The 22,898-nt window shown below is 31.6% G+C and overlaps 2 protein-coding genes across 5 annotated transcripts in view; one reads left to right on the forward strand and one right to left on the reverse strand.

The window, feature by feature from the left end:
- Positions 1–2,133: 2,133 nt before the first annotated feature.
- Positions 2,134–12,857, reverse strand: LOC148275388 (uncharacterized). 3 transcript variants are annotated; one of them, XM_088235774.1, is made up of 7 exons: positions 12,738–12,857; positions 10,338–11,248; positions 9,024–9,197; positions 7,497–7,634; positions 5,747–5,814; positions 4,371–4,548; positions 2,134–2,773 (listed from the first exon to the last, which is right to left on the reverse strand). In XM_088235774.1, the coding sequence occupies exons 2-7, from the start codon at positions 11,233–11,235 to the stop codon at positions 2,655–2,657; spliced, it is 1,575 nt and encodes a 524-aa protein (XP_088091900.1). In that variant the 5' UTR covers positions 11,236–11,248; positions 12,738–12,857; the 3' UTR covers positions 2,134–2,654. The 3 variants fall into 3 exon arrangements, with proteins under 3 accessions (XP_088091900.1, XP_088091899.1, XP_088091901.1); XM_088235773.1 differs by having other exon boundaries at positions 7,497–7,643; XM_088235775.1 differs by having other exon boundaries at positions 2,134–2,790; positions 7,497–7,643.
- Positions 12,858–15,214: 2,357 nt separating this feature from the next.
- Positions 15,215–22,898, forward strand: part of LOC148275389 (uncharacterized) — a 57,662-nt gene continuing 49,978 nt past the window's right edge. The window contains exons 1-2 of one of the 2 annotated variants that reach the window (XM_088235777.1): positions 15,215–15,286; positions 15,461–15,580. In XM_088235777.1, coding sequence (XP_088091903.1) covers positions 15,496–15,580 — 85 coding nt within the window. In that variant the 5' untranslated portion in view covers positions 15,215–15,286; positions 15,461–15,495. Of the gene's footprint in view, positions 15,581–22,898 lie in introns of both variants that reach the window. The other variant, XM_088235776.1, reaches the window with a different exon arrangement.

Here is a 22,898-nt window from a genome sequence, read left to right on the forward strand (position 1 = left end):
ATTAGAACTCAGATTAAACACGCCGTGGGGGACATTTGAACGACATTATCTTTAAAACAACAAATATTATTTAACATGATATAAAAATATCCGTTTTATGTCAATAAAATTGGTTTTATATTTTAAGTTCAAAGTTCATTAATTTAATTACTTTTATTTAATGACTCTTTACTTATCTACTCTGTTGTGTCAATCAATGTTTCCGCGTGCACAATAAAATTTTAGAGAAATTAACGGATTACTTTTTTTTTACCTTACATTTGTGATATGATTTTTTTTTTCCCATCAAGCAATATTACCCGGCGACTTCAGTAATGCACGCGGCGAAAGTAAGGCGGAGTGGGGGAATTATTGGACACAGTCCGATATATTCAAAAATGATTCTACGCTCCTTCTGGACTATTCTTAATTCTATGATTATAAAACTTAAAATTCCTAAAATTCAATTAAAAATAGACTCGTTTTCTAAATTTTCAAAGTTTTAATGAAAAACCAAATTCAATTAATATTTACATATTTATTAAGAAAAAAAAAAGGAAAATTATGTAATTAGTGAAATTATCCATTTAAAATCAATAATGATATCTAGACAAAAATCATTTAGAAAATTAAATATAAAACAGGAAAAAAAAGAAAAGTAAAACAAACTTCCTCTCCAAACACGAGCAGTCTGCTCAGTCAGAAGTATAATGCGTCGATCTATTACTATTACTAGGTCCATGTAATATTTTGTTTTTACTTTATGTTAATTTAAATAAATAAAAATAAAACCATTTAAAGATGCAGAAAGTCGGAATGATCCGGCATGCGTGCATTCAAGGTGTGAATATAAAGGAAGCAAGGTTTGTATGTGAAAATAAAAACGGCGTGTCGTTCTATCTTCTCTGCCTACTTCTACAAGAAACGGTGTGACGATTTGTTTGTTTATTTATTTATTTTAAATCTTTTAATAGTAAGGCGGAATCATTGCTAAAAGCATTATCTTGCAGTTAACCAAATATCTTCCAAATTTCCAGGTTATATTTTTTCGAACAGACTTTTAATATCAGTTTTTAAAAAATGAAACGAAACAGTTTTTGATTAAAATGGTTATCTATTAGGATAAATAAAAAGAAAATATGTTTGGTAATTTTTATTTGAGAAAAAATAAAATAAAAAAGAAAGTGCGGCAGCTAGCACGTCGAAAGACAATTTGTGAATTGTAGTACAAACATAACTCTAAATAACTACGTAAATGAAGAAAACTTATGAAATTAATTTAAAAACTAAAATATCCAAGAAATTGTGGAAAATCTGTCAGTCGCAGAAAAAATAAAAGTATGTAGGTAAGTTTATACTCAAGTAAAAAGTAATATTAACGGTTTGATTAAACTAATAAAACTTATAACTTACTCAAACTATAAAATAAACTAGTCCAATTACTAGAGAATAAACTTGGTACTAAATAAGAACAAAAATAGAAACCAAATATTTCTTTGTCAACTAACCTAAAAATAATATAATTTTTTAAAATGTGAAATACTTTCCACTATAAAGAAATAAAAGAAAACCTAAAGTTTTGATCTAAAAACTTAAAAATCTACCCTTCACCCATACAATATTATGTTACGTAAATGTTTGAAAAATGTGCAAATTGTTTTTGCAGTTATAAAATGAAAAAAATCAAAAAAGACATTGCCAAAACCACAAATGTATTTTTGATAATTGTGACGATTGTGACATTAATAATAAATGTTGGCATTGAAACATAATAATTATAATAATATAAATAAACAAAAATGGAAAATATTATATGCTCAGCATATTGCATTTCATTCTGTTCATAAAATAGGAAATTTCGTTAAATTTTGTTCCGTCAAAATCCAAGAAAAAAATTGTAACTATGTATGATTATTTATAAAATATAAAAATTTGCACCACTATTTACAAAATAATTCTGTTACATTATATAAAACAAAGGAATGATTTTAATTATTCGTTTCCAATCATTTTGAATGTAAGTAATAATTATTATGTAGATAATAAATTGCAAAAAACAATAATTATTTATTTTTGAAAAATAATTAATATTTCAAAAATATTATAATTTCTTTCCAATATAAAAATTCTAATATTTGATCATAATTCGAGAAATTTTATATTATATTTGTAATAGTTTGAATTCTGAAAAAGCATTGTTACAAAATATCAACACGACAGTAAAATTATTTTGAAAGATAAAAAATTGAAATTGTGAAAGACTTTTTGCTTGTTTTTGATTCTGAATTATTATTGTAAACATTAAAATGAAAAAAGTGTTTTGCCATGCGCGAAATTAATAAAAAAACAATAAAACCCGACATAAGTAAAATAAATTGATTTTTCAAATGAAAAGAATTGAAATTTGTATGAAATGTTAGACAAGTGGCAAGATTCATATACAAATTAATAATGTGCCAACAAGTTTCATAATTATGATTAAAAATATCTATGTAGATGTATTTAAAAAAAAAAAAATCATTAAAATTAATATTTGAATAGGTTTTATTTTAAAATATGGCAAACACGCTGATAGAGCGTTATTTTTCAAATGAAATTTTTGAAAAATGTACTTAACTTTGTTAGGTGAATCGAAAACAAGGCTTGCAGAAGACATAAAAGTGGTTTTGGTCAGGTCAGTTCTGGATTGAAAATGGGTTGTTTGGGATTAAACCAGATTGGTCTGGAAGCACTTTTGTTGGTCGGAGAAAGAAGCTCGCCTCTTGCCGTTGGCCATACGCAAATTTTTCTGCAACTGAGTAAGAGAAAGCTCTGAAAATGGGAAAATATGAAATATGGTCATTATGATACAACTGGGCCCTTATAATTAAGGAAAACCCAATAAAATTAAGTCATACAACCAAACTTTATCATTCACTTATATTGACACATTTCCTAACTATCTTTTTTATTTAATATTTCACTTCTGATAGGACCGTAGTTGATGGTTTGAAGCAAATTTAATTTGAATAACATATTGGGACACTTCTGTTACTGACTGTTTACAAGAATACAATATCTCCCAGCACTATATAATTATTTAAGTTTTGCAATGGATATATTCATTATTTAGCTGTCATTTTCAGCAGTCATTTAATTTGTAAATATTTTCTGTATTTTTCCCACACTTCTCATAGTTTTTGAACGCCTCCTTAAAATGTATAATATATTACCGGAAATATGTGGGAAATGTATAAATTATTATTTTAAGAATACTAAGACTTAATTTCGGTCTCACATTTCACATTTCACATTTCACATTTTTTTTTGCACCACAACAGTCCAGGAGGCCTAGTGAATTACATCACAGAGCACCCAGGCTTGAGAAAAATCACATTTTAATTTTTGTGTTCTCACCGGGAATCGAACTCGGAACCTTCCGTGCGTAAATCAAGCGTCTTGACCACTACACCACGGAGGTCTCATGGTGTAGTGGTCAGCGCATTTGCCTACCATGCAAGAGGTCTCTGGTTCGATTCCCGACACGGTTGACTTAAAGTATTAACTTAAAAATATGTTTTTGCATGAAAATATTTCATAGTCCCTGTACTGTATCTGAAGTGCAAAGCTGACCACCTCACCTTCATGTAACAATTATGATCAAGATACGCTGCGATTGTTGTACCAATACAGTGCCCTATGCACCATTAGGTGCGGAAAGGGAATGATGATGATGATGAAGACTTAATTACATACTTTTAAGTATTGAGAGAAATATATAAGGCCTTCGTGGTGTAATAGTTAAGACACTTGACATGGTGAGAACACACAAATTAAATGTGATTTTTCTCAAGCCTGGGAGTACTGTGCTCTAACTTTCCACTATTATTGGGCCTTCTGGGTTGTTGTGGTGCAAAAAAAAAGATAATAGGACTTTAAAAATAAGTCTAATTAAAATATATGAAATGAAGGAACAGAAATAACCTCATCTAACCTAATTGAACCAAACCTAACCTAACCAAACCTTATCTAGTTCGTTTTATTAGAAATATTAAGTTTCTTTTTGGTCAATAGTCAGGACATCAATACTAAACAAACTAAAACGTGTTTAGATGAAACCTGGGTGTGAGGTGCGCGGCATTTCCTCGATGCTCCCTTTTGCCCTCCGCTGGCGATTGCCGCTAACTCAAATTTAACACATTACCATTAGCAAACTAGGAAATGTGTACAATGGATTTTATTTACAATATTTCCTGATGATTTTATGAATTATAAAATAAAATTCCGTATTTGATTCATTTCTGGTAACGTAATATATAAAGTTGAATAGAATTTAAAAATCTCTTTAGCATCTGATTTTTTGTAAATTGCAATGGTATTCGGGTGAATCATTAAATCAAAAAATGAATTACCAGTCTTGGGAGTCAGGGGACAATACTTGACAGTATGAGCCATGTCACCTGTGGCCCCACAGTTACGACAGGTATAATCCCTCAAGATTGGGCACCTCACGCGTCCTTCTGCATCCTTCAGGATGTGCCCACGATACACAATGGGCTGTTCTCCATTATTACGACAAAATGCACACTCCTAGAAATGAAAAATTCTCATTTTTATACAAACATTTATTTTATTTTTTTTACAATAAACATAAAAGGGCGAACCGAGTTTAAAATAAAATAAAGAATAACTACATAGCAATGAAATACATATTAACGAAAAAATCCCACAAATGCATGGCCTGTTCGTGGGTATACAAGAAATGTTTATGAATTTTTGCTCCTATAATAAAATGACAGATATAATATTTTTTGTAACATAAAAAAGAGAATAGAAAATATTCTGTAAAAGATTATAAGGTATTTATTTTTACAGCAATTAAAAAGGAAATAAAAAATATGAAAAACATAAAAATATTCCAAGGGCAACAAAATATATCATAGAAAAAAGGGTTCATTTCTTTAGTTTGAATCCAGGATAATGCATGTTTTTTAAAAGAAGGAAAATTTTGAAAGATTGGGATCAATGAAATATTTTCAGTAAAAAATAATTAAAAAAATTTGGGCCTATAAAATATGCATATTTCTGTGCTAGCTTCGTTTTACAATGTGGTATTTCTAACACACGATTCCGTCTTTTACTTGATCTTTTTGAATTACTTGTAAATAAATTTTGGTTCTTAAATATATATTTTAAATATAAAAACAAAGCATTGTTATATTATCAACATTAAATAGAAAATTACACACATAGAAATTAAATACTATCATTACAGAACTAGTGTCAAGCTCATATTGCACGAGTCAGAAAACATTACAAAATCTTGCACAAGATTTTATCCATTGAATATTGTCTCCTAATACACAAATCGGGTGAAATACATAAATTTAATACAAGATCTGCGCCCACATAAAAAAGTTACATTCTATTCTTGTGATACTGTTAACGGTCAACATTAGCAGTAGTAGCTGATCAATTATAAAATAATCTACCCACTAATGTAAAAGCCCCTTCTTCCTTTACATTTAAATAAAGATTGAATTGTCACTATGTAAATGATTGAGTTGTTGCTTTCTCCTTCTTCTTTCCTTTCTACCCCATCTCCTCTCTTCATAGTAATGTGTAAACTTTAAGTCAATTTTTGTTTAAAATTTTTGTATAAAATTATAAGATTCTACGTCATTAGCATAGCAATTAGAATAGCAAATAAAATGGCCCAAGAATTATTCTTTTGGAAACTGCACAACGTCTAGCTCAAGATAGCTGGTAAAATGATTTCGATACTTACAGTTGGTGTCACCGATACTCTACGTCTCTGACGAAACTGTCCATCAGCTAATGTTCCAAGCGGGAACCCTGAAAATTGAATAATCAGAATAGTATAATTTATACAACTCGTTCATTTCAAAATCAACATTTCACTTAAAGTGCATATTTTTACGAACAAACAAACAAACAAATAGAAAGGATAGAACTCCATAACACTCTATCTTGGCATACAGACCTCGCTTCCTCTACATTCATACATCTTCTCATGCACGCACGCCGATTATTCCTACTTTTGACATGTCCATCTTCAAGTATTTGATGGACTTGATCGTGCCATGTCTTTCTCGGTCCCATAAATGTCTTGCATTCGAATAATCATAATATCATGGGGTAATTAAGACAAATATGGAAATACATATTTATCAGAAGATTGCGAAATATGATAGATATAAAGAGTAGTGTTCTTATATATAAAACAATCAAATGTCTACTACTACTACTACCATCACGCCATTTCTCCATAGGGGTAGGCAGAAAGAATGGACCGCCACACACGTTTATCCTGACATACATTTCTAGCTTCTTCCACATTCATACATCTTGTCATACATGCCCTTCGATTATGTCTGCTTTTGACATGACCAGACTTAAGATTTTGGTTTATCTGATCATGCCACGTCTTCCTTGATTATCCCCGTTTCACGTTACTGTTCATTTTCGCCATATATACTTGTTTTACCATTCTTTCGTTGTCCATTTGTTCTACGTGACCAAACCATCTCAGAGACCCTTTCTTAATCTTATTAATTATACTTGACTCAGATTTGCACTTTCATTGATTTCATCATTCGTAACCCTGTCATACATTGATTTCCTACACATTCGTCTAAGAGATTGCATTTCAACCGCGTTCACTCGGCTTTCATCCTTCCTTTGCCAGTTCCATGATTCACTTCCATACATAAGTGTTGGGACTAAAACTCCGTTAAAATCAAATGTCCACACATCAATTTCTGTTCTTCAATTCTTTTTTTATGTAATGAAGAAGAAATTAAAAATATACAAATTCTTCAAAATAAGGCAATGAGGATTATACTCAAAAGAAATATCTATTCCAATGTAAAAATAATGCGCAAATAAATTGGCTTGCTCACAGTAAAGCAGCAAATTAAATATAATGTAGCAATTTTTATACATAAAATAATTAAGGGGATGAATAAAATAAAAACAATAATAAAATTTAACCAACAATGTAATACATATGAAACAAGGGGTAAAATAAGTAAGATAAGATTAGCAATGAGGAGAAAAACAGAATTTCAAAACTCATTGTACAAGGGATTGAAGCTGTACAATGAGTTACCTAAAGAAATAAAGGAGATATAAATGATTGAAATATTTAAAATTCATTTTTAAAAATATATTATTGAGAAATTTTGATAAAATATTGTAATGATATTAAAAGTTTATATTAGTTTTAAAGATGTTGTGAACTAACATAAAGCATAAATAAATAAATAGGTAACTTTAAAATCAGCATTTTTGAGTAATTCACAAAAAACACATATTTGTATATTCCACCACGATTGCTATAAAGTAGTAAGGCAAGTCGTTATTCTTTAAAATATTAATACTGTGATTTGAATGCATAAAAATTTTTAGTCTTCCTTCTCGAAGCCAATCATTGTGCTATTTTTCTTAGCAGACGATGTTCATCAGATCACGGGGGCATATTGAATGAACTGTAAATGGTAAAAAAAAAATATTACCGTAGGTTTGGGGAGCGAAGTACTGTTGATTCTGTAGCTGCGCAGTATTGGCACCTAGATTCATCAGCATTAACTGACGGAGAAGGTCAGCTTCAGTACTTCTAGCCAAAGGGTTAGCCAACAGGGGGTTCAGAGGAACTGGAAGAACTTTGAATTATTTATTTACTTAGTTTATCATTCTTATAACACATTTTATTCTGTTATTTAAAATCTGAATGCAAACTTACATTTGACTGCAAAAATAGAAATCGAAAACAAATATATTTTTTTAACTTTAGATTTATATTTTAAGTTATTGTTAGATCAAATTCTTCTAACATATCTCTAAAAGGCTAGCGTCTTTATGAGGTTTCCCAGGAATATAAAAATAATTTCATTTTACAAAAAAATGGCAATTTCATTCATAAAATAATTAAGGGTTAAATAAAATAAAAATCACAATTTTTTTTCACCAGCAATGCCATGCATACGAAACTAAGGTTTAAAAAATATAAGATTACTTATGAGATGAAAAACTGAATCTCAAGACTCACTGTACAATTTAGTAACTTAGAAATAAAAGAGGAAAGAAATAAAAGAAACAGGAAACTTTTAAATATTTCAAATCAATTTGAAAAATATGTTCTTGATAATTTTTTATATAAATTGTATTGTTATTAAAATAAAGTTTGTTGTAATTTTGAACTCACTTAATAATGCATAAATAATTTCATAAATGTGTAATGTTTCAATTATTTGACATAAGAAACTGGTTTCATTAAGTGAGTTCAAAAGATATGTAATATATTTTAATACATCAGCGCTGCTATTCCGAACACTCTCGCGCCCGTAAAAAACACTTTTATCTTGCGTATTTTGTATCTAAACACGCGATATTAAAGCTTTTTTTACAGCCAAGAGATTTTAAAATAGCAGCCTAGATGTAGATAAACAAATAAATTAACTAAATTAATATTTTTGACATTGGATACATAGCACAAAACAAAAATTACATATTATTACTACGGTAATATAATTTATAGAGCGCCTTCTAATTTATTTGGCTTAAAATTAAACATTTTAAGCAAAAAGATTTCATCTGTCATTATGTGCTAAGGATTTATTCAAATAATTTAAGGAAAGGTGGGTTTAAAGTATTCTTCCCAAACATCACTTCACTTTTGCAGTTTTGCACTTCTGCTGAGAGAGCATTACTTGCCATAGGTCCTGCAGCCGTAAATACAAGTTCACAAAATTAAATGCGCTGGTTGTATACAGGTAAAATGGTTTTCCTACCACTAAAGATATTAGCTGATCTAAGCGCAAGATGTCTATTGTAGTCCAATAGCTAGTGTTGCAGGCTTACGAATCAGACCTTGACTTACTTATCTTACCTTACCTTGACCTTTCTTTACCCTAACTTAATTCCCATTTTGTAATAGTGACTGATTTATAACTATCGAAAATAGCATCTAAGTTGAATTATTTATGTAAATCATAAGAACGCAATATTTCTGTCCATTGGTATTAAAATGTACTGAATTTTACCCGCAGGGGTAGTGGCAGTTTGTGCCATGAGATGTCTTATATTCTGCAGACTCGGTCTAGGGGTTGGAGCAACACCTCCCCAGGTGCGTGAAGCTCCAGGGGATGGGGGTGCGGTACTATCGTGTCCATTAGCCTGGAAATCCGCCATCACATCATCCAGAGCATTGGATTCACCTGAATAAGAAACAAAAATTAACACCCAAACTTGAAACTGAAAAAAAGAATCTGTGGCAGATTAAGGTACTAAACTCTGTTCATTATTTCTAGAATTTACAAGTAAACAAACCAGCCGCGTGATACCCGACGAAGAACAGCCTATTTTACACATATCATCTTAATCTAAATGGCATGGAATAATTATGGTGGATTGACATTTACTAGATAAGTTTGTACCTATTTAAATTTGATAATACATATTTACGTTTTTTGGATGACAATGCGTTTCTCTTGCTGTTATACGTTAAACAGCACCGATTTAAAGTATTACTATCCGTTAACCGGGAGGTCCAACGGGGAGTTGAGAGGGGGAATGTCGGCCTCATGCAAGCGGTCTCGGATTCGATTCCCGACATGGTTGACATGTATTTATAATAGGAGCAAAAATTCATATACATTTCTTGTATACCCACGAACAGGCCATGCCTTTGTGGAATTTTTTTGTTTATTATTTATTCTGTTAAAATTTATTTCATTGCTATGTAATTATCCTTTTTTTTAATACTCTGTTTTACCTCTAATGTATATTGTAAAAAAAACAAAAAAAATAAATTTTAAAATCTGTTTTTACACTAGAATATTTCAGTCCCTGGACTGGTACCTGTAGTGTGAGACTGATCATCTTACATTCATGTAACAAAAATGATCAAGATACACTGCGATTAGTGTATCAATGCAGTGCTCTATGCGCCATTAGGTGCGAAAAGGGAATGATGATGAATGTAAAATGTAATCCATGAAATCCCGATAATTGTGGTTATTGCTGGAAAAAAGCCACCAAATAGAAAGAAGCACATGTGCAAATGGACCGATGTATTAAAGATTATTAAACTTTGGAGCGGCGCATTGTAATTTTTGCTGTTTGCACATGGGAAAACCAAAAAGCAAATGTGAATTATAATTGAAAGAATTCGGAATAAAAATATTTTAATATTTCTTATACATTCTGGAGGTAGGATAATGTATTATAAAAAAATATAATTAATATGATGATTAGCAAAAAAGTTATTGAAATGAATAAGCTACTGGGGGACCCTAGATATTATTTTAGACCCGGATGAGATAAATTGAATTGAACTTAATGCTTGATAAGTTTACCTTTGTTCCTCTTGGTGATAGGTTGGGGCAGCTTCGCCTGCTGAGCCATGAATTGCGCTTGAATTTTAGGATCAATCTGATTGCTCAGGTGATTATAGTAGAACTTAGCTCCATCAGAATCCAACACATCTTGAACATTGCTGGAGTGAGTGTGTCCAACGTGACTCTCTTGACCCAAATTGTTGTAATGAGAATAGTTATTCTGTAACATCTCCAAGTTTTCTTGAGAACTCAACAGCGCTTGCCTGCCCTTCAGCATTAGCTCTCTATACATATCCTGACTGAGACCCGTCTGTGTAGGCAGAGCATACGACTCCCATTTGTTCTTGAAGTAATCAATATCGTAATTGGCTTGTTGGTTTGCCCTGTTCTGTAAAGTCTCTTCTAAGTTGGTCATTTGCTTGTAATGAGACAGCTGCTCGTCTTTGATTTTTTGGCGTTCGATGTTCCAGTTATACTTGTCTTCTTGAGCGCGGTACGCTTGGAGCAGAGCGTAGATCCTCTCGTTTTTCATGTAGTTCAAGTACGCCAATGGAACCTTGTCTTGTCCTTCCTGCGCCATGATTGTCTTGAAGTATGCCCAGTGAGCTTTGTCCTGCTCATCGTTGCATGGCATATTCTTCAAATATTCCCTAATCTCTCTATTCTTCTCTTCTTGCGAGTATAAAACCTCTTCCCTTTCCGAGTCCTCCGGGGGTTGGTTATTATCGATCAGACTTTGAGTCGGAGATTTAGAAGATGGGCTAGAATCTCCGCTAGAGTACAATGAAGTGCTATTCTCATTTTGTCCCCAGTCCGGGTTTGAGTCTTGGCTTTTTGTAGTGATAAGACTACTTTCCGAAGACCAGGCTTGCTCGTTGAGTTGATGGTTAGAATAGGATAGCGTTGCGGCAGCCATTTTATGAAGTGATCTAAAAAAAGGTTTACTAGTTGTTATCAAAACAATAAACCATGCATTTAATAAAAACATTAGTTTTTGGTGGATCCCAATTACAAATGCTTTTCTTAAATTCCTTATAATTCCGACCTATTTTTTCCTTTTCACAGGATTTTGGAGAATGCAAAAATCATATCCACTCACATTTATTATATTTTTTAAATGTATTCATATCAGTGCAGCCCTGTAAGTACGAAGATCTTCGCAATTGCGCCGCTCGGCGTAGTTTGACATTTACAAAAAATAGTATTGATATTCAAATGTTTGTTGTATTATGTCTTGTTGATCACTCACGAACAAATAGTATCCAATGAAAAGTTACACAATCCAAACGGTTTTTACACGCTTATATGATACAAGCAAGCATTTTGGTTTAGATTCTAAAAGCCACACCTGGCTGGCGGTCGAAAAACGACTAAATACGCGTCGGGCATGACTGAGCGTCTAGGCATGAGTTGAGTGTCATTATTTTTGAAGGCTCAGGGCATGTCTTTGTGTAATAATATGTTCAATGACAATTATTAAGTTTGTAACAATAATGGACATTATATTATTATGTAGGCATGTTTAAAAAAAAAATGGGATAAAGAATCGGACTCTTATATGAAATCTAAAAATGAAGACCTGAATAATGTTAATATTAATAATTTAATGTTAAAAAATACAAAATAATATTTTTTTAATAATTTTTTGATTTATTTAGTAAAACCAGATGGGAAAAACAATATGTCATTCATTCAAGAATAAGACAACGAGGAAGTTCAGTGCTAAGGGAAATTTGATATCAAAACGATTTTCTTCCGCATGGTAAAAATTACAGCATTTTATTGCGATTTCATTAGAGCAAAATTAAGCATTTTCATAGCAGCGAAGTTTCTTGAAAATGTATGAAAAAAAAATGATTTCAATAAATACAAACTACTTTGAACAACGTCACTAGTTCCTTTCAATCAATCAATGATAGTGTTGTGATAAATTCACGGTTTACGGGAAGCCAATTCACCAATCAGCAGAACTCACCGAAGAGAACATGTGATGTCACACGTGGAGTAATTTCAAAATTCCAATTTTTAAAAATCATACCGTTGATAATACCGTACATCAAAATATTTTTTGAATTAGTTTGATGGTCTATTAACACTAAACTTCCTCATTTATTGACTGATGATATTAAAGTAGGTAGCAATTAATTCTATGGTAGCAATATTACTTCTGCAATAAATTAATTAGCTAAATATGTAATTTACAACAATAAAATTCTAGGTTTACCCAGTAAACATTGAGACCAGGGGTGTTAATGTAAATAAATTGAACGTTTCACAAAAAAAATTGTAACATTATTAATTTGTCAAAAGATAATTTTACTATTGGTACCTACATAGTTCTTTTTATTAAAAATGGACGCTCAATTATTTGAGCATAACACAATGATAAAAACGTATACTTAGTAAGAAAACGCTTACCGAAATTCACAAGAAAATAAAAATTAATCAGTGCACATTAAAATTTAAAAACTTTTTTGTAAAACTACAAAGTTAAAATATTAAAATACGTGCTCAGACGACGGTCGTGAATTTCAGACTGAAAAACAAAATGCTTTGTGAAATTGCAAGAATATTCCATTAGAAAAAATGCAACAATAAAATTATTATTCTTGTGTTGATGAATGCAATAGGCATGAATGCAAATACAACATAAAAAATGGCATTAAGCTGAGCCGTAGCGCCACTGAAATTTCTACTTTTAAGTATTATGCGTAATTTTTATATTTTTTAAGGTAGGTACTTAATAAAAATATTTTGATTACATTGAATTCTCTGTAATTTATACATAGTAAATCAATTAACCTCTGCGAGTACAGATGAAACGGTTAGTTTGAGCAAACACGTGAGCTTTCCGAAATGAAAATTCAAGCAATGTAACTATTAGTGATGATATGGATATTGCTACCAGTTTGATTAATTATAATCATCATTCCCTTTCCACATCTGGTGCATAGAACACTGCATTGGAGAATCAATCGCAGGGTTACTTAAATCATTTTTTGTGACATGAAGGTAAGATAATTAGTGTTACGCTTCAGGCGACAGTCCAGGGACAATGAAATATTTTGGTGTAAAAGCACCCTTTAAATAAGTATTTCAAGTGAACCATGTCGGGAATCGAACCTGAGACCTCTTACATGTGATTGGAAAACACGCTAACCTCTATACTGTGTGGCCATGATCACCAGTTTAACTTTGTTGAGTTATTTGATTTTGTATTAAATATTTTTATGATAGTTGGTTTTTTGTTAATTTACCAAGTTGTAGTTAATATTAAATTGCAAAAAAACTCTCGAAACAAAGTTAGGCAGTCAATTTATTGATTGATTTGGTATTTATTTTGTAGAACTCCATATTTAAACATGTAATACCTATACCTTAAAGGCAGACAGATGCAAATCCAAAAGTCAAATGTTCCACCAAAGCCTAAAGAATCTACTTTCTCTAAATAATTTCTAATCCCTTATAGCATTCATTTGTATTTTCAGTATCTTAATACATTGGATCTTTAATTATAACACTTACATTTTTCAAAATCAATGGACATGATCATGATCTGAAAACGAAAATCGAAAAGTCATTTCATCGAATTCTGGATTTGCATCCGTCTGCCTTTGAGGTACAGATATAAAAAAGTGTTTGATTTCTTATATTATAAGTTTTAACAGTCAAATTGATAAAAACTTAGACAGATTCTGGTCCCGTGGGTAGTGCCGTGGACTTTGTATTGGATATCAGAAGGTACGAGGTTTGAACTCTGCTCTATTTCAACTTGTTTCCCATTTTCTACCACGGTTACCCTTCTCAAAGTTTTCCCTCTCTGTTGCAACAAATTAAGATCTAAATAACTTCCTGAAACAAAATAGATAACATTTGGCTGACTTGACTTCTTCGCATTTTCTCTCCAATTAAAGGCTAGTGACATTGAAAAGGTGGACAAGTTTAAGAACCTCGGCAGCATTCTATCAGAGGCTTTCGACCCAGTTGTAGAAATCAAATGCAGAATTGAGGCAGCACAAGCTGCTTTTTACAAAATGAAATTTGTCATCTGCAATGACAATCTAAACCTGAAAATAAGGTAACTATCAGTAAAGTGTTATGTTTGGTCTGTAATTGTTGTATGGCTGTGAGACTTGGACTCTGAAGGTGAACATTATGAACAAGCTGGTGGTTTTTGAGGTGTGGTTACATTATAAAATGCTTAAGATATTTTGGACAGACCTGATAACGAACTCAAAAGTCCTAAGTTATTAATAAAAATTCGCAAAATTTCGTATCCGGGGCATATAATGCGTGGAGAAAAGTACCGTTTGCTTTATTTCATTTTTAAGGTCGATATTGAGGGTCACCGAGGGGCTGGAAGAAGACAAATATACTGGCTGCGTCATATAAATGAGACTGGACTGGCTTCAGGATTGCGGAACAAATTTTCCGGGTAGCACAGAACAGAGAGACCTTAGGCAGAGTAATTGCTAACGTCGGGGATACCTGACAGGGCACTTAGAGAAGAAAAACTCCCTAGGGAGGAAATCCAGCCTGTCTGCAAACATTTGGGCATACTCAAAACATTGTTTAAAAAACGGTTGACAAATAATGAGGTCGCAATTTTGAAAGTGCGATGCACGATATCCATACCATGATAGCTACAGTATTATTTTTAAATTTATTTAAAAAAAATAGATTAGGTAGATCATTAGTGATAAAACTTTCTATGAGCGATTAGTTAAGAGAAAGCAAATTTTCCCGCCATGAGTTTATTGCAAACTGCAATGAGTGTGTTTTGTAGATTTCTGTTTTATCGCGCGCAATATGAATTTTAGGGCAAATATCTTGTTTCATTATATTGCCGCAAGATGGCAGGAACAATGTTTGTAGACGACAGTTGAAAAATTATTGTCCTCGCCTCGCGAAATTTGACAGATGCGTAATCCATAATCAGCTGCGTGCTTTTTGAGATTACGCTCCATGTAAACATTTAGTTTTCGCATTTAAATTATTCTACGCTCCCGCAGTAACGATGTGAATAGTTCGAAAATTCAAATATTTATTATTAACGGTCGCCGTTTTTTACGTTGCGCAGCTAATGCAAAATAAATACAAATCGACGTGCTAGTGATGTCATCCTTTGTGTTTGTTTTTAGCTTTTAAACTAAGTGTAGCATCATAATTTAGAAAAATGGAAGAAGTACGGCAGCTAGTTCAGGAAGAAGGAAGAGAGGCGAGAAATATTGTGGCCTTCCATGTTTCCGTAGATCCGCCAGGTAAACGTCAAAAATATTTTTTAATTCATCGTTTTGTGCATTTTCCGTAGACCCTGTCCCACCCCAAACAAAACCGTAATTCCGCTCTTATCCAAATATTTTTTCAAATTTTCGAATATTCTAAATGACATTTTAGTTCGTTGTTCGTTTGTTTTATTTTGAACGCACAAAAATTCTCGCTGTCAAACGCTAATCTGTCAGCGCATGTTTGTACCAATATAAATTCATTGATTTAAATTTATTTAGGTAAGCCTGTATATTTATATTTTCAGTCCATTATTTCACCTCTTGCATCTATAACGATCATTTCATTGTGATTGTTGTGTATACAGAGTTTCAGGGTCAATACAATTTACAACAGGTTGACAAAAAAGGTAATCCTTTCACAATAACCACATTATTTTGTAGTATTTTATTGTGTGTGTCAGTGTACATTTGCTATTCTTCTTTTCTACATACGGTGCACATGTAACGAATCCAAATATTACCATTATCTTCGAAGCATTTTGAAAAAAAAACAGTATAAACAATCATAGAATTTTAAAGTGATTTATGAATTATAGTCTCTTTTAGTCTTCCTCCTTTTCAGCATCCATCAACAATCACATCGAAAATATTTTTAGCCGTTCTTTCGCTGTCCATTCGATTTACATCTCCAAACCAACGCAGCAACCCTTGATTTGGTCGATAATACTGTATGGATCTAGCCATTTTTTTTGGTTTTAGCTTATTTATTATTATTTTGTTAATTGATTTCTCACTTATTTTATTTATTTACAACTTCAAGTACAAAGAAAAAGTACTTGGGCGGACTTATTGCTAAGAGCCATATCTTCCAGCCAACCAAAAAACAGACTGATCAAAAGATGAGATTGTTCAAAATTTTGTATTAAAAACCATAAATATGTATCGAAAGATACTTATTTATTTATTTAATATTTATTATATATACAGCCTAAGCCAATTACAACAGCTACATGAAGAAACATAAATACAAAAAACTGAACAAAAAGAACATTAAACTATGTAGCAAATACAAACAAAGGCAATATAATAATAGTACTACTACTACCATCACGCCATTTCTCCGTAGGGGTAGGCGGAGAGAATGGATAGCCACACACGTCTATCCTGGCATTCATTCCTAGCTTCCTCCACATTCATACATCTTGTCATACATGCCCTTTGGTTCTGTTGATTTCAACTCCTAATTTATACTTATTCATATGTACATCTACTACCTGCATCTAATAAATTATTGTTGGTTGTTAATTTTTACAAATAATTTTAAATGTTCATGGAAGCAGAGAGAGAGGGAGGAAAGTAGAGTTGGAGCTATACAATGTCTTCTCCCTTTTATGTACTTTTTATCTAGTATTAATATTTTTACTTTTTTAGAATTCAATTATTTTTCCCCTCTCCCCCTGCATTCATAATAAATTTGTGTACTATCTGTAATTGGTCTTACTTTTTTTAATTGTTCTTTTGTACCTTATTTTACATAAAGACTCTATGATTTCCTTTATAAATAAATAAATATACAATATATTCGTAAAAACAAAAGACTTCGAGCTAAACCGTGTCAATCCAACATCATCCCACACTGCTTTAGTCTCAAAGACATCTATGAAAAGCCGGAAGATCTATGCCAAAGAATTCTAAGTCGTTTGGCAAATTGACTAATCTACACATTCTGGACATTGGGGCATAAAAAAAAAGTTGCTCTTAGAAGATTCAATAAATAGCAGATTTTGACTTTTGGTGACATGGTTGGGAACATGAAAAAAAATAGATTGCAACAGAAATGGGACATCACTTATAGCATTAAGTATTTTGAAAATGCATATAAGGTCCATCTCAGTTCTACGTTTCTCCAACGAAGACAAACTAAGAGATTGCCCTATTTCAAAATAGGAATAATTACCTCTTTATAATTCGAGCAACCATGCCACTTTTCTTAGAAAATAGCGTTGACTCGATATGGTCAACATGAGTCCTGTAGAATGGAGACCAAATAGGAGAAGCGTATTCTAGATGGTGTCGAACTCATGAGCAATAAAGAGTTTTGATGGTATTAATATTTTTGAAGTCCATTGCCATTCTATTGATAAAACCGAGAAGTTTGAGAGATTTGTTTACAATATTATCAATGTGTTCACGATAGGAGAATTTACTATCCAAAGTAATGCCAAGATCCTTCATTGACGAAATAAAGATACACACATATTATGAAACAAAAAAAAACTAATTAATTAAAAATAACGGCTGTTTTTTAATTGGGAGATAAGGCTTGCACACATTAACATTAATAAATAAAAAATATATATTATGTTATACATATTAAATGAAGAGGAATGTGGGATCAGATAATGAGTTTGGAAGGAGAAAGAAAGAGGAACCGATGAAAGAAGAAGGGATAAAAATATATATTTAAGAAAAAAAAATAGGAAACACTCAGGGAGTTCAGGATTCTGGGAATATATAACAATGTTTCAGGCATTTTTTATGATATCGTGTTTGAATGATATGTTTACGCATATTAACGCTGGATTTACATCCTGTGTCATTTAAAAATTTATGACATGCACCTACAGATAATCTTCTTTTTGTGTTACAAAATAATAAAACACACTGACCTCAAACTATAAATTAGTTCTATGTTTACGCTTCCTACGTCCAACCATATTAGATTTTTAATTTGTTATTTAGAAATATTTCCTTAAAGTTCATGAATGTATTGCTTTTTAAAATATGTGTCCATTCTTCAATTGCTATTAAAACTGTTAGATTTTAGCAATGATAATATTTATTATTTTATAATTAAGAGTGGGAGTAACTGTTTAAGGCTAAATAGTCGTAAAGTAGGTCCCACTATGTATTTTTTGAAAATATTTTTTTGTTTATTGCATTTACGACCTAAGCCATTTACAACACTTAACACAAAGAAAAATATAAATAAAAAACTGAACAAACATATCGTAAATACATGTAGCAAAGACAAACAAGGACAATAAAATAATAGTTTACAGTATTGGCAAATAAATGTTTGTCGCAAGAGGCAAAAATAGCAGGTCACAATGAAGTCCTGGTCCCGACTCTGATGTGGAGCGAAGTATGGACTTGAAAAAACAGGGATGAAAGTAGGTTGAATGCTGTCGAAATGCGATCTCTCGGGTGAATATTTACTTCTGGTGACACGGTTGGGAACATAAAAAGAAATTGATTGTAACAGAGATGGGACATCGCTTATCATCATCATCATTCCTTTTCCACACCTAATAGTGCATAGGGCATTGCATCGGTACACCAATCGCAGCGTATCTCGACCCTTTCTGTAACATGAAGGTAAGATGATCAGCCTTAGGCTTCAGGTGCCAGTCCAGTTACTATGAAATATTCTAGTGTAAAAACACCTTCTTACAAATATTTTTTTATACTCAGATAAACTATTATAAGGATATAATATTACTACCTACTATTACTACCAATACATATATTTACATCGTTTCCCATTACCCAAAAGAAAAAAACAATTCTTGTGTGCATAATGGGAAGTGACGTCTTACAATAGTTTGAATATTTTATTTTTAATTATTAATATTTTTACAAATACTATGATGACCAGCTGTAACAGTCAGCACTGGCCGATTCCTTTTAAAATTAATAATGCCAAAAATGCCCACTGCGAACACTACATGTCCTATGTGATACATAATATGTCAACAGTAATTAATTAAAATAGATCCTAGTTCTACTGTACTTGGAAGTTTTAATTAAAAACATGTTTTATTTGTTTAAAAAATAACATGTGTAATATTATGTATATTATATATATAAAAGGCAGTGTTTGTATGTGTGTCCTTGATGGACTGAATAACTACCGGACCGATTTACTTGCGGTTTTCAGCGAAATGTAGATCTTTGCAATGAGCGTATTTACAGCCATGTAAATCTTCAATTAAGTAAGTAGAAAAAAAGTTAGGAGCGTAAATGTTTTTTTCATCATTCACCAGGGCTGCATTCGCCGAGAATACATATTCGAAAAAATTGAAAAGATGTTATTTTTTGTGGATAAACAAGAATGTTTTTGAATGTTTACAAACAACATTAACTTTTTATGGATCCCAATCAGACTATTTCCTTAAATTCCTTGTAATTTCTACCCATTTATTTTAATGGATTTTCAGTAATGATTAAATAATATTTAAGTTTGTAAGTGAAAATTCTTGATGGAACTTCATTGTAATTTATTATATAAATAAAACACGAGTGATACTTTAATCCACAAATTTAGTATATACAGTGACCGGTTTCATCGCTTTCGCGACATCTTCGAGACTGGTATCTTTATTAAAAAGTTAAATGTATTTATACAGAACAGAGGTAAGGATACATAATTCAAAGTTATATGTAAGTAAATTAAATAAAGTTATTTTTATCTTAAGGATCATTATCGACAAATTTTCTATGGGTTAACTAATGAATTATGAGTTAACCCATAGAAAATTTGTCGATAATGATCCTTAAGATAAAAATAACTTTATTTAATTTACTTACATATAACTTTGAATTATGTATCCTTACCTCTGTTCTGTATAAATACATTTAACTTTTTAATAAAGATACCAGTCTCGAAGATGTCGCGAAAGCGATGAAACCGGTCACTGGATATACCAAATTTGTGGATTAAAGTATCACTCGTGTTTTATTTATATAATAGATTAAATAATATCAACTCACATTTAATACATTTTTGAAAATCGCATTCCCACATACAGTGCACCCCTGTTGGTTGGAAGATCAGAGTTTGACATTTGCAAAAATAATTCTATATTTGAAAATGAATTATTTTATGTTTTGGAATTCAAACAAAAAGTACCTTGGTACATGCTTTAATTCAATATTTAAAAATGAATTATTTTAAGTTCTGGAATTCAAACATAAACAAGTACCTAGGTGCAAAAAGTATGCTAAATACAATAATTGATATCAAAATTTCGATTGTGTTCATTTAATTTATACACAAGGATGTACTAAAATCTAGCAATAGCAAAGCATTGCCGGGTTCAGCTCGTTATAAATATAGCGATTTTTACATCCGTACACAATTTGGTATTATAAGGATGGGCAATGTCATTAAATGATTTCAAATATGGGCATGTTTATATGTATGCGAGTAAAGTTACCTCACTCACACAACAATGCCACAATACCCATACCGAGTAAGGTAGGCGTAACTACTTGATGCTTGTAGCTGTGTGGGTGTGGAGTTACATACTTCAAGAAACAGTCAAAGATGTATTAGGTGTTCCAATTAATGTAAGAAATTGTTTGTTAATTACACTATTCATTCCTGTGCTATTAAATATAATTTATCCTTAATTTAATTTCAATTTTAAGCAACTGTTGTGTTATTCCAAAGTTTCTAGTAGGTTAACTGTTGCAATTCTTTATAATTTAGTTTAGAGGTTATAATATTCATATATAAGTTATCTTTTGAAGTATTTGTAATAAGGAAGTTCTATGGCAAATTAGATTGTAAATTTTTTTTTTTCACGCGGTAAAAATTATAGCATTTAGTTGTACTGTGAAATTTTTAAAAAATGTATGAAAAAATTAACAAATATGGTTTTAATATAAATTTACTACTTTAAAACTTCACAGGTTCATAACCAATCAATTATAATGTTATGTTGCTGTGATAGATTTGCGTTTTCCGGGGTTTTTGTTTGACGTGTTGTTTTTTTTGTTTTTATTTGACGTTAATCTGGTACAAATTGTAAGGCGATAACAGTTAGATTGGTTTTTGACTTTGACAAATGATAAACAATGAATACACTTGTTTTTTTACATTACAAACAAGAATCTAATTATGTATTTGACCAGTTCAAATGATTTTTAAAGAACCATCAGATTTTTCTAGTGCTGTGGGTGTTTTTTGCGAATTGAGAAACACCGTTTTTGTAATCTAAACTATTTTCAGAAGGTGATATTACAGTTTTTTGCATGAAAGCGGTCTGGCTGTTTTTAGCAGAACACGGAATTGACCTTACTGCACCTGATAACACTAATATTTTTTTTTTTCAAAATTGTGGACTGGCTGCATTCTGCATAACCATGTTCAATTATAGTGTTGTTATGTTGCTGTGATAGATTTACGTTTTCCGGGGTACTTATTTTGTCTTGGTATTTTTACAGGACCTCGACTCGCATGTTTTATACATTTTTGATTCATATCATTAATTGTAGTGCTTTCACACTTATAGATTACGCAGACAGACAGTTTCGACGTTAATCTGGTACAAATAATCTGTTTTTAGAATAGTACGAGGTTTAACTTTTAAAGTTAAGAGAAATTAGAGAGGGGGTTTTCAAAATTACAAGATTTAAAAAAACCTTTGAACTTCTTCGTTTTTAAATAAGCGTTTTTCTAAAGTCCGTTTTTAAGCAGCTCGAGGATAATTGGAATAAAAAAAGTAAAGGAAATGAGCCAAATATTATTTAATTTAATAGATATTTCTTTGCCATTAATGAAAAAAATATATTTCAGGCATATGCCTGTATGGCCTATGGCCAACATCTGCGGCCGTATGTCACGTATAGTGTGCTCGATGTTGGCTTCCAAGGCTGGAATTGTTTTTGGCTCGTCCGCATTGACCGATGACTTCAAATACTCCCACAAAAAATCTAAAGAGGCGTCAAATCGCACGATCTTGGAGACCAGCTCATAAGTCCATTTTTTGAGATAACATTGTCACCAAACTCTTCCTGTAATAGTCTATGATTTCGCGTGCCGTATGGCATGTGGCACCATCCTGTTGAAACCCAAGTCTTACAATTAAAGCTCACTTGTCTGTTCTCTTTAAGAATATGCCTCCGTGATCTGGTCACCCTTCTATGTAGGCCGGATAAATCATATTGAATCGGTGCAACATCAATTGATAAAAAAAAATGGCATGGATGATTGGTCTCGAGAGGGGCGACTGCACTCACGGAGAAATGGAGTCAATGTTAAAAATCTCAAGTCCACAAAAACGTAGAAATAACATTGATTCTATATTTATGTTTCATTTACTAAATGGCTTAATCGATGTACTATCGTTACTGGAACAAGTGGCATTCAACGTTCCAATCCGCCAGTTGCGAAATGATAATGTCAAGTCCACAAAAATGTAGAAATAACATTGATTCTATATTTATGTTTCATTTACTAAATGGCTTAATCGATGTACTATCGTTACTGGAACAAGTGGCATTCAACGTTCCAATCCGCCAGTTGCGAAATGATAATGTGCTGTTCCTCGATCAACAACACAAA

The sequence above is a fragment of the Micrasema longulum genome, unplaced genomic scaffold, assembly GCF_059751315.1.
Source record: "Micrasema longulum isolate JH-2025_06_02 unplaced genomic scaffold, ASM5975131v1 h1tg001434l, whole genome shotgun sequence".
Classification (NCBI taxonomy): Eukaryota; Metazoa; Arthropoda; class Insecta; order Trichoptera; family Brachycentridae; genus Micrasema; species Micrasema longulum.

Excerpts from the sequence above, each read along its gene's own strand:
- LOC148275388 (XM_088235773.1), bottom strand. The coding sequence starts at position 11,235 with ATGGCTGCCGCAACGCTATCCTATTCTAACCATCAACTCAACGAGCAA. Across the intron at positions 7,644-9,023 it reads AACTGCCACTACCCCTGCGG|TTCTTCCAGTTCCTCTGAAC; the intron begins GTAAAATTCAGT and ends AATAATTCAAAG. Across the intron at positions 5,815-7,496 it reads CTTCGCTCCCCAAACCTACG|GGTTCCCGCTTGGAACATTA; the intron begins GTAATATTTTTT and ends TTCAATTTTCAG.